Below are 12,224 nucleotides of genomic sequence, written 5' to 3' on the forward strand. Positions count from 1 at the left end.
CAACCTGCTCCTTTCTTCTCCTCCAGATGCTCATCTCCCATCCCCGAGCCTCATATTTCCTTTTTATTGCACCTTCTCCCCTGTCCCCTCCACCGATATCCCTCCCTCCACCGTTACATTTCATTCCTCGTCTTCTTTTCTTATCCCACAGCATTTTGCCTCCTTTTCATCCCCAGCATTTGTCACTTATTCTCGCCTGTATCTGCCTATCATTTGCTAGGTTTTGTCCCCACCCTCACCTCCTTTCCAAACCTTCTCAGCCCTACTCTGTTACTGAAGACGGGTTCCAAAACGTCATCTGTATATTCCCTCCACTGATGCTGCATGACCCATGGAGTTCCTCTGGCCTTTTGTTTTTTTCACACTGTCAACTCTATGCTAAAACTATTCATAATTTGGCATTGGCCTACCATAACAGTCCTTATACTTTTTTAAGAGAAAAATCCCAACTACAGTTTGCCACATAACTAAAATTCCTTATCTTTGAAACAATACCTCACAAACAGTAAAAAGGTGACTGGCCAGTTGAGCTTGTTTTTGGTCGTGTTTTGAGAGAAAAGAATTTATGTGAGAAGGAATGTTGCCTAACATGAAAAATAAGGCCTATTATGTACGTCCACCTTTGAGCTACTAGCTTTCCTGAAGTTGTTGGAACGTTGAAAATAATTTAATTCAATGATGCATACAACAAGATCTTTTTAAAAAATTGGTTCAGTTCAATGTGAATATCCATATATTTTGCTATTTCAATTCCTAAAGTTCTTAGATCTGTCAGGGAATGCAATAACCTTTGCCTTTACAAAATGAATCTAAATTTTAATAACTACTTAGGAAAAACACATATTCACTCAAAATAATATGAATACTAAATTTTACCATTGTCTACTAGGTTCTTGTCATTATTCCAATGACCAATGCATCCCACAAGAAACAGGATTGGCCAGCATTCAATATGGGCAGTCTAAAATCCACAGGTGGCACCGTTTATAAATGAATGGAAATTGAAAATTTTCATGGTTGATATTTATAGTCGACATGAAGATTTATTGCTGAAACCTTAAAATTGATTTTTCCAAAGAGGCCTTCAGTTCTTTTTTGGATTTTATTTAAAATTCAAGCCCCGAGGATAATTTGATTCACCATTATTCAACATGATCATGGCTGATCATCCAAAATCAGTACCCCGTTCCTGCTTTCTCCCCATATCCCTTGATTCCGTTAGACCTAAAAACTATATCTTACTCTCTCTTGAATATGGCCTCCACTGCCTTCTGTGGCAGAGAAATTTTCTTTGCATTGTCTTCTTATCAGTTATTAAAGAATTACCAGTCTTAATGACCTTTAACACATAATAATAATAATAATAATAATAATAATAATAATAATAATAATAATAATAATAATAATAATACATTTAATTTATATAGCGCTTGACAGAGTAAATAAAACATAAAAATAAATAAATAAACAAAAGATTTATCCAGACGGATAATCTCTCTGCTGCCTTATTTCTACAGGAATGAGTCCCACTGGTAAGACCACACCTGGAGTATTGTTTGCAGTTTTGTTCTCCTAATTTGAGGAAGGACATTCTTGCCATTGAGGGAGTGCAGCATAGGTTCACCAGGTTAATTCCCGGGATGACGGGACTGACATATGATGAATGAATGGATCGACTGGGCTTGTATTCACTGGAATTTAGAAGGATGAGAGGGGATCTTATAGAAACACATAACATTCTTAAGGGATTTGACAGGCTAAATGCAGGAAAAAATGTTCTCCATGTTTGGAGAGTCCAGAACCATGGGTCGCAGTTTAAGAATAAGGGGTAGGCCATTTAGGACTGAGATGAGGAACAACTTTTTGACCCAGAGAGTTGTGAATCTGTGGAATTCTCTGCCACAGAAGGCAGTGGAGGCTAATTCTCTGGATATATTCAAGAGTTAGATATAGCTCTTGGGGCAAACAGAATCAAGGGATATGGGGAGAAGGCAGGGACGGGGTGGGGTACTGATTGTGGACGATCAGCCATGATCACATTGAATGGCGGTGCTGGCTCGAGGGGCCGAATGGCCTACTCCTGCACCGTGTTTCTATGTCAGGCTTTTTGGGGTGAAGTTTCAGGTAAATGAAAAGCTTGGCTGGTCCGGCCGCTGCCTGAACTTGCAGCAGGTCAGTACTGCCCGCCCTGCCTCTCTGACGTCTCGGAGCGCCGGCCCGGCCCGGCCCCACCCTCTCCTTGCACTAAACCTTCTTCCTTCTGACTGCCAGTGCAGGTCGGTGCCCACAGACGCAACTCGGGAGTGTGTTGTTACGCCCTTCCATTGAGTGATTATTTTTGAAACGAAACACGTCTGTTCTTTACCCCTCGCCCTCCCGCTCAGAAAGAAAAGTTAACAAAGTCGCCGCCGCCGCCGCCGCCGCTGCTGCTGCTGCCGCGAATGAAGTTACACTGAAGGCGAAAGGTGGAATGAAAGTTCTGTTTCCTGGATGAGATGGCACCGAGTTGGTGGAAGGCTCCGTTGTTGCTGTTGGGCAGCGTCTTCTTATTTCAGGTGAGGATATTGTGAATTGAGAGCTGATTACTGAAGGCACCCAGAGAGGAGGAGAAGGGGGTGGGTGGGTATGTGTGCTGACCGACCTGAGTAGGACTGTGCACCTGTCGAGATGCCTGACTACCTACCTTCACTGCTCCACGAAGTGCTGCCGATGTGGACAGAGATAGCCCGGCCGAAGTCTTTTCTGGTCCAGTGTTGAGTCCTTCCTGGGCCCTGACGCCGAGGGGTTGTTAAGTTCTTTCGGAATTATCTTGACGTTCATGTATTACACAATTACAATTATGATTTAATTTGATACACCCATGACTGCAAATTCCAATTTACGACTGGAACTAACCCTGTAATCCAACGTTTCCGTGTTTGACCTGTTCCAGCAAAACATTACAACATTAATAGATACATAAGGAAGTTAACCAGGGTTTAGCAGATAATGTGTTTTTTTTAAACATTTTAGAAATGTAGTTGGTTGTTTATGTAACATGTAAATATGTAAATATGTCAAATGTAAATATCTTTTGAAAACGTGACGTTTTCCACTGTGACTTCCAACATTCAGAAATAACTGAACTAAGTCTATGGATGTTCGCCTCCCATATCTTGGTGTGAATTCCAATCTAATTTTGAGGATCAGGTGTATTTTAGGGTAATTTTAAGGACAAGGGACTGCAGATGTTAGAATCTGAAGCAAGAAATGAGCTGCTGGATGAACTCAGTGGGTTAAGCAACATCTGTGGAGGAAAAAGGATAATCAACATTTTGGGTTGAGACGCTACATCAGGAGGGTTATGACCCGGAATGTTGGCGACCTCTTTGCCACCATTGATTGAAAGCATGGAAACAGGCCCTTTGGCACTCCAACTGAAGGCTGCGTGCCGACCAACACGTTCTACGTTAGTTCACTTTTACATCTACTCCTTACACATCAGGGACAATTTACAGAGGCGAATTAACCTACAAATCAGCTTGTCTTTGGGATGTGTGAGGAAACCGAGGCACCCAGAGGAAACCCACGCAAAACGTGCAAACTCCACACAGACAGCACCCGAGGTCAGGATTGAATTTGGGTGTCTGGTGCTGTGAGGCAGCAAGCCCTACCAGCTGTGCCAATGTGCCACTCCGATTCTGTTTAACCCGCTGAGTTCCCCCAGCAATTTGTTTTTTTTTGCTTTGAGGAATCTGCTGTGCCATTCTTCAGTAATGTTGCTCCATCTGACTTCTATTCCAGCAAAACAGGCAGTGGGTAAAGTATCCTACTTACATTTTGTAACATTTGGTAACTGTCATCCGACATCTATCTGTTCTTGGTTTCTGACGACATCATTGAGGGTCTAATAAAATATTTTGCTTGAAAGCATTTAATTTAGTCGCTGATTTAATGAATGGAATTTATTTTTTTAAATTCCAGAAAAAAAGCACGATATTGCCTTTATTCCATATTTTTATTCTATATTAGACATTGCATTTCTTAAAATGTAATGGCTGTTCTCAATGTGAATGCATTCCAAAAGCAGTTGAGATGTGGTCGTGATGGACTAACACCTTATCAATTTCATGGGTAATGATCTACAACACCATTATGACTAACTGCTTCTAAGCAGGGCTGTGAACCTCTCCAACCACCTTTGATTATTGTTGGATAAATGGACTAGAAATTATGAAGGTTTACTTCCTTTTAGAAGTAGTAATCCAAACCAGACACTGACTGAAATAATGTCACATTCAATCAAAACCCCGGATGATAGAGAGGGCAATTCTACATCAACTATATTTAATTAACAATTTTCTTTTGTAAAATTAATTGTAGTTTTGCATGACTGCAAAGTCAGGTCTAGTTTTTGCAGTGTTAGGCACTTCGCTGGTTGTCCTGAGGGCCACTCTTCCCAATTAAAATTAACTCACTGTCACAAAGTAAAAAATCGCAAACAAGATATGAATTTCGCCATTCAAGTGGAATTATTAAGATTATTTAGTTAAACAGTGCCATTTATGTGCATTCCAGTTCAGTGGCACAAAAAGGCCAAAGGTTAGTCTGGTAATATATAAATATTCATATTGTATAGTGACGGGCGGCACAGTGACGCAGCAGTAGAGTTGCTGCCTTACAACGCTGGAGACCCGGGTTCGATCCTGACTACAGGAGCTGTCTGCAGAGAGTTTGTACGTTCTCCCTGTGACTGCATGGGTTTCCTCCGGGTACTCCAGTTTCCTCCCACACTCGAAAGATATACAGCTTTGTAGGTTAATTGGCTTCTGTAAATAAAATTGTAAAAATGTTCCCTAGTGTGTAGGATAGTACTAGTGTGTACAAGGTGATCGATGGTTGGCATGAACTTAGTGGGCCGAAGGGCATGTTTCCACTCTCTACCTCTAAAGTCCAAAAGTGACTGGCTAAATTAACAGTAGAAAGGTGGAGTTGCTATTCACTATTTACATCACAGTAGCCTATTCAGATTCCTTTTTATTTATTGGGTTTCATTACTCATACTGATTACTCTTTCCTGGTGTGATTTTAAGGTATGTCATACTATCTCTTAATCCTAGAATCTGAAAGGTAAAGAGCACTTTACGACTTGGTCTGCACAACACTTTACGAAACATTCTGTGACAAAATAATAGACGATATTGATAAACTTCCAGAATGGACATATATTGTATTTCATTTATCACATCATGCATTTTGCTTGGAAGAACAATGTACAAAGAATCTTGAGGTCCAAGACCAGAGCGCCCTGAAAATGACAGCGCAGTAGTTAGAGTGGTAAAAAAGATGTATGCTTACCTTCATCGATTGGAATAATGTGTGTAAGAGTCAGGAGGTCATGTTGCACCTGTACAGGACTTTGGTTAGGCCGCATTTGGAGTATCGTATGCAATTCTGGTCACCCGTTACAGGAAGGATGTGGAGGTTTTGAAGTGGATTTGGAAGAGGTTTACCAGAATGTTCCGTGGATTAGATGGTGGTTGGAGAAAATTGGAGTGTCAGAGGCTGAGGGGAGCCTTCATGGAAGTACATAAAATTATGAGAGGCATAGATAGAGTAGAAAGTCAGAACCTGCCATGGTGGAAATGTCAAATGCTAGAGGACATAGCTTACGTGTAAAAGAGACAATGTTATAAGGAGTTGTGCAGGGCAAGTATTTGTGGGTGCCTGGAATGTGCTGCCAGGGGTGGTGGTGGGGGCAGAGATGATCGTGGCATTTAAGAGGCTTTTAGAGAGGCAGATTGATGTGGAGGGATATCGATCATTTGCAGAGATTAGTTGATCGTTCATGCTCATCTCAAGGGCCTGTTCCTGTCTTCTAACTAGGTGGAAGAAATGATGTCTAAACTGGCAGAGAAGCAATGAAATTTAGAGGCGCATGTGCGCCATGAAAAGTAGCAATGCAGTTTTATGGTAATTTTTAAAAAGGAAACCAAATCAGAGTTGTTTATTTCCGAGGAGATGGAACTGAAATGCAAGGATGTTCTGTTAGACGTTGATTAGACCTCGTTTGAAGAACTGTCTGCATTTCTGGACTCATTTAAAAATATATGTAGGTGGGCTGATGAAGGTGCTAAAAATAATTGTACCGGAACTGGAAGGATATACTTGCAAGAAAAAGTTGAACAGTGGGACTCGTTCCTATAGAAATAAGGCAGCAGAGAGATAATGTGTTAAAGGTCATTAAGACTGACAATTCTTTAACAATTGATAAGAAGACAATGTAAAGAAAATTGCCACTTATGCACAAGTCCAAGCCTTTGATTCATAAATGTAACTTATCCTTTGAGGGATCTTGTAATTGGTGGTAGGGATGTAAAACAAATGACCATGAGGAATAGGTGAGGCAAGTAGAAATAATTAACGGGAAGGATTAGAAGGGATTAATAGGTGGGTTTCATGGAGAGGGTTAGGAAGATGTTAATTTTGTGTAATGTGTAAACACCAGCACAAGTGAGTCGGGACAAATGGACTGTGCTTATACCATGCTTAATCATTATGACCTAATTTAATGCATTATAATTCTTATACTTTTAAAACTCTTATATTGGCCAGTAATAGAGGTTTGGGCTAGCTTCTTTGGCATTACACAGTATTAATAAATTTAGATGCCTTCATGAGTTTCAGGTTTATTGAATTGTACTTGCAGGAGTTAATGGACATTCAACATGTTGAATTTTTGTTTAGCACGTTCTCTGGTCTCTCCATGTTTTAGAAGATAGTTAGGCAACTTACCTGCGACAACCATACATTAAATATCAACAAATAAGTCCGGCCGTGATCTAAGGCAAATGTTGTTCTATTTCCTTTGTCCTTTGCTGCCCTCAGAAACCATTTGGGCAACACAAAGGAACACCCCTAAACAATTCAGTTATCACCTCAGAATCTTGCATTTAATAATAGAATTTGGGTGCTGCTATTCTGTTCTTACTGGGGGGGGGGGGGTCACACCAGTCCCAGTTTATCATCCTTAAATTGTTGAGTTTGTGGGGAAGAGGGAGGATTTAGGTTGAAATTCTCATGTATACGGATGTGGCCAGCTGATGTCAATAGGCAACTAAAGAAGCTCGCTTTTGGGCTAACAGATATCCTGCGGTATTCATTTATTTTCTGACGATGGGATCATCAGCATGTTTTTGGATGAGTGGACATTTATTGATTAATGACTTGTCATGGTTTGTGTGTTCAAGACAGCAAATTATTAAACAGTTTAGTCTGAATTTTACCTGTTGCCAAAGATGGAATTGAACACTAGAGTAGTTTCTCCTCATTTGCATCTTGCTCACTGTACAGATTGTTTGTGTCAATTAAATTGATCAGTGCCTAACACCATCATTTTATTGACACCAGGTACTGCTTGCACTCAAGAGTTATAATATTTCCTCAGAGGATAAAGAATGATTACAGCCTGACACGTCCTTTAACCACGGTTCATTCATTATTAATTTTCTGACACTCAGTTGTCCTGATTTAGAGTTAAAACTTTATTTATACAAGATATTAAAAGCGAGGTTAAAATTTGTGGTCTGACAGATTTCTCTGTGAAACAGTTTGATTTCACTAAATCTACTGACTTTTAAAATCGCCACATCTTATCAACTAGTTCTTCATCTTATTTTATCTGGCCTTGCTTTTTCTGTGCAAGAGGAGAGTCTGATAATTATTTGGCACCTTTCACGACTTTGGGATATCTCAACATGCTTTAAATCAAAGAAGTGGTACAGTTTTCAGATAGGGGAGTTCTGTCGAAAACAGCCAGGCAAATTGGTGCAATATATTTTTGTAGATTGTACATATTGAAGCCCTGGTGTGCTGATGGCAGAGGGTGCTTATTGTGAAAGAGCGCCAGTCCAACTTGAGAAAAATGTTGTGGAGAACGGATATGTTGCACTTGATCCAGGATGCCCAGCCTCTGATTTGCTCTTGTAATCAAGGTTTTTGTGTGGGCTATCTGGTTGAGTTTCTTGCCAATAGCTCATTGACCCTCCCCACACAGGAATATATGGATGTCAATTATATTGAACGTCATTTGGTTTGACTCTTTCTTTCTGCAGAGTGACACAGCCAGGCTCTAGTGTACAAAAAGGATTGTTAGCCTCTGTGTGTTAGAAGTCGTGTTGCATGTAAGCATGAATTATTTCATTATCTGAGCAACTGAAACTGAGCGTCGTGCATTCAGCTGCATGCATTGCCATTTCTGACTTCACAATGGCAGAACATCATCGATAAAGGAGCTGTGGATGATTGGGCAGAGGGACACGCGTAGCAAAATGTTGGTAGAGTGAAGTTGTGAGCTGGGTCAGGAAGGTTGGAAGTAAGACATCTCAGTATGATTTTCAAGTGGGAATGATTTTGAAGGTTTGTCATCCAGAAATGGGAACACATTTGCAGAAAATATGGATGTTGGTTTTATAAAATAAGTAAATAACATTCATTAAGGATGTAATAATATATGCATTAAGGGTGGTTCTCAAGAGCCCAGTTTGAACTGCAGACTCAAGTTCGAGGTGATGATTTCAACAACCCAATGGATTATTTAGAGACTGAGTTGGTTAACATAAATAGTAGGAGGTCGATTTTATGAGGAATATTAAACACGAATATGATGATGTGAATCGACTTACAACATCTGCTCAAAGTTATTTATTGCTGTTATTGATGGACCAGGAGGTACTATTCCTTACAAATGTGGATTGTTGTAATAAGGGATTAAAACTGTCCACTTTTACTTAGTCTGGCCAATTTATTTGACACGTTTAATGAGTTGTCCCAGCAAACCCACAGCTCTATAAAAATAGACCATGAAGGCAAAAGGAACCATCGATGTTGAAATCTTGTGCAAAACACAAAGTGCTGGAGGAGCAGAATTTCAACTATAACATTTAAAAGACATTTGGACAGGTACATAGATAGGAAGGTTTGGAGGAATATGTGCAGATGGGACTTGTGTAGAGGGGGCATCTTTGTCAGCAAGGGCAAGTTGGGCCGGAGGGCCTATTTCCGTCCTGTATGACTCTATTATGACTCAGCTGGCATGGCCACATCTGCGGAGGGAATGGACAATCAATGTTAGGGCCGGGTCACTTTTTCAGACTCATTGTATTGCTAAAAGTAGCATATTGGAAGCATTCAACAATTCAGGCAGCACCCGTGGAAGGAGCAAACATTTTCGATCATTTTTCTTTCCATAGATCCTTCCAATCATTTGTATAGATGTTGTCTGCCGCTTGCTGTCTATTTTGAATTTCACAAACTGCTTTACAATTTGTCTGAACCCTTACGATAATGAAGTGGGAAGAGTGGTTTCACTGGCAGTGGGAGTTACCAGGTCCAGCCAACGTCGCATGTCTGGCGGACGTAAGCAGTCAAACGTAAGATTTAGCAGAAAGATCTTAATTGCAAAATTATTATTGAAGGTAAGAGAAAAGTGAGAAAGTCCAGATATTTCTCAAGTTTGTTGCAAGAATGGCAGGTTCTGTGTTGCCTGTTCTAAATTTACTGACTTGATGTCTCCCTTCACAAATTGTCATTATAAATATATATTTCTCGTCAAATTTTGATAATTCCTCCAGAGTTGGTATAATTTATTTTATTCACAGATCCTGCCGTGCCCTTTGTGGGCCTTTTTTATCTGGCTTTTAGATGGATTGTGCCACCTGAAACTGATCCTTTTGGAATAGAAAATGCCGCTGAGGTAACATACCAGGCCAGTGTTAAAGGAACAAATATCATCACAAAGTAGTGGGGTAACTCCACAAGGTTAGGCAGCATCTCTGGTTTACATGGATTGGTAATATTTCTTAGAAACAAAGAACTGCAGGTGCTGTTTCTTACCAAAGATAGACACAAAGTGCTAGCGTACCGTAGCGGGTTAGGAGGCATCTCTGGAGGAAATGGATGAGTGATGTTTCGGGTCAGTACCCTTCCTCAGACTGAAAGCAGGGGGTGTTGAATTCTCTAATTTTAAGTTACTTCAAAGTACACTCTCCTCCCCTCCCCATCTTGCCTCCTTCCTCCACCCTAATCGTTTCACCTGTTCCAGTCTCCACGTTGTTTCCCTCTTGAGATTACACCTCCCCAGGCCTACAATGGGCCTACCAAGGCTCTGCCCTGCCTGAGGTCACTTGTGGCCAGCCCTGGTAGGAACTGGTGCTTGTCTCACCTCCAGCTCTTCAACATCCCCACCCCCTACTGTCAGTCTGAAGAAGGGTCCCGACCAGAAACGTCACTCATCTTTTTTTTTCAGGGATGCCACCTGACACGCTGAGTTACTCCAGCACTTTGTGTCCATCTCTCGTAATATTTTGGGTCGGGACGCTTTTTCAGAAACAAAGCTTTGGTGTTTGGTTTTCTAACACTGAACCTGACTTCCTGAGATTCACTGTTAACGATTTACTGGTCTGGCTCACAAAATCACGAAAGGAATACTATGCAACAGGGTCTTTTGAGAATCACAGAAGTTCATCATTGAACACAATGTCATTAGTTTGGTGAGCAGCTTGCCAATGGTTTTGGCGAGTTTGGTCCTGAGAGTACCTGTGTACACAGAATAAACCTTTTGCTACCCTGGATCGATGCTGCCTGGAACAATGTAAGTGGTTGTGTCCAATTGTAAAGACTGTATCAGCAATTGCCATCAGGGCAACAGACGTTCTGAAGCTGATTTCAAAATAACTCGGTTTAATTAATGTTAAAAAAAGTAACCAATGTCAGTCAGCATGTGCCGATATGTTGCTAATTTAAGAGTTTGTAAATCCAGTCATTTAAAAAAAAACTTCAACAATCTGGAGCTGGATAAAGAAAATAAGCTTTTAATACTAGCTAACAAAATAAATACAGGTTATGCTGGAAATATTAATAGGCCTTTCAGTAGCTGAACTTTAAATATTCTGGTTGTGGTAAAAACTTTAAGTTTATTATGTTTCCCATCTGCAACTCAATTTAAATCTTCAAGTGCCTGAAAGGTTTGATTTTAAATGGCCTATGTACAAAACAACACATGCCAAAGTTTTTTTAAGTAAATGGTAGATAAAACAAATTTGAATGGTTTCATAATTTCATATATCTGTGAATCACTAATGAATGGTGATATATGGAATGATTTTTCTGTTTTCATCACAACTATCTGGCAGATGATTTTGGTGGGGTCTCTTATGTACTGTTACTCATCAGTGGAAAATTGATTGGTGGTATTTATAGATTGTTTAGATTGTGACCCTTTTATAAATATCATATGAACCACATCGGTTTAGAGAGTGCGAAAAGAGGAAGCGTGGAAAACAGACCATCTGTGACCATTCTGGGTGTAAAATACATGTCTATAAATAGCCAGACCGGTTCTAATCACGACAGAAATATTTTAAGAAAAGGATGGGTGGAACCTGATCACCCTGGTCTATTACTTTTGGCATGTTTCAGATTTGTTCAATCTTTCTCTCCCCCTCCCCCTTTCTCTCCCCCTCCCCCTTTCTCTCCCCCTCCCCCTTTCTCTCCCCCTCCCCCTTTCTCTCCCCCTCCCCCTTTCTCTCCCCTCCCCCTTTCTCTCCCCCTCCCCCTTTCTCTCCCCCTCCCCCTTTCTCTCCCCCTCCCCCTTTCTCTCCCCCTCCCCCTTTCTCTCCCCCTCCCCCTTTCTCTCCCCCTCCCCCTTTCTCTCCCCCTCCCCCTTTCTCTCCCCCTCCCCCTTTCTCTCCCCCTCCCCCTTTCTCTCTCCCTCCCCCTTTCTCTCTCCCTCCCCCTTTCTCTCTCCCTCCCCCTTTCTCTCTCCCTCCCCCTTTCTCTCTCCCTCCCCCTTTCTCTCTCCCTCCCCCTTTCTCTCTCCCTCCCCCTTTCTCTCTCCCTCCCCCTTTCTCTCTCCCTCCCCCTTTCTCTCTCCCTCCCCCTTTCTCTCTCCCTCCCCCTTTCTCTCTCCCTCCCCCTTTCTCTCTCCCTCCCCCTTTCTCTCTCCCTCCCCCTTTCTCTCTCCCTCCCCCTTTCTCTCTCCCTCCCCCTTTCTCTCTCCCTCCCCCTTTCTCTCTCCCTCCCCCTTTCTCTCTCCCTCCCCCTTTCTCTCTCCCTCCCCCTTTCTCTCTCCCTCCCCCTTTCTCTCTCCCTCCCCCTTTCTCTCTCCCTCCCCCTTTCTCTCTCCCTCCCCCTTTCTCTCTCCCTCCCCCTTTCTCTCTCCCTCCCCCTTTCTCTCTCCCTCCCCC

At 41.7% G+C, this 12,224-nt stretch overlaps 1 protein-coding gene across 1 annotated transcript in view; it reads left to right on the forward strand.

Annotated features, from left to right (window-relative positions):
- The first annotated feature begins 2,477 nt into the window (after positions 1-2,477).
- The window catches only part of ptprja (protein tyrosine phosphatase receptor type Ja), a 187,452-nt gene continuing 177,705 nt past the window's right edge, over positions 2,478-12,224 (forward strand). The window contains exon 1 of the mRNA XM_078414890.1: positions 2,478-2,555. Coding sequence (XP_078271016.1) covers positions 2,496-2,555 — 60 coding nt within the window. The 5' untranslated portion in view covers positions 2,478-2,495. The remainder of the gene's footprint in view (positions 2,556-12,224) is intronic.

This window comes from Rhinoraja longicauda, chromosome 18, assembly GCF_053455715.1.
Source record: "Rhinoraja longicauda isolate Sanriku21f chromosome 18, sRhiLon1.1, whole genome shotgun sequence".
NCBI lineage: Eukaryota > Metazoa > Chordata > Chondrichthyes > Rajiformes > Arhynchobatidae > Rhinoraja > Rhinoraja longicauda.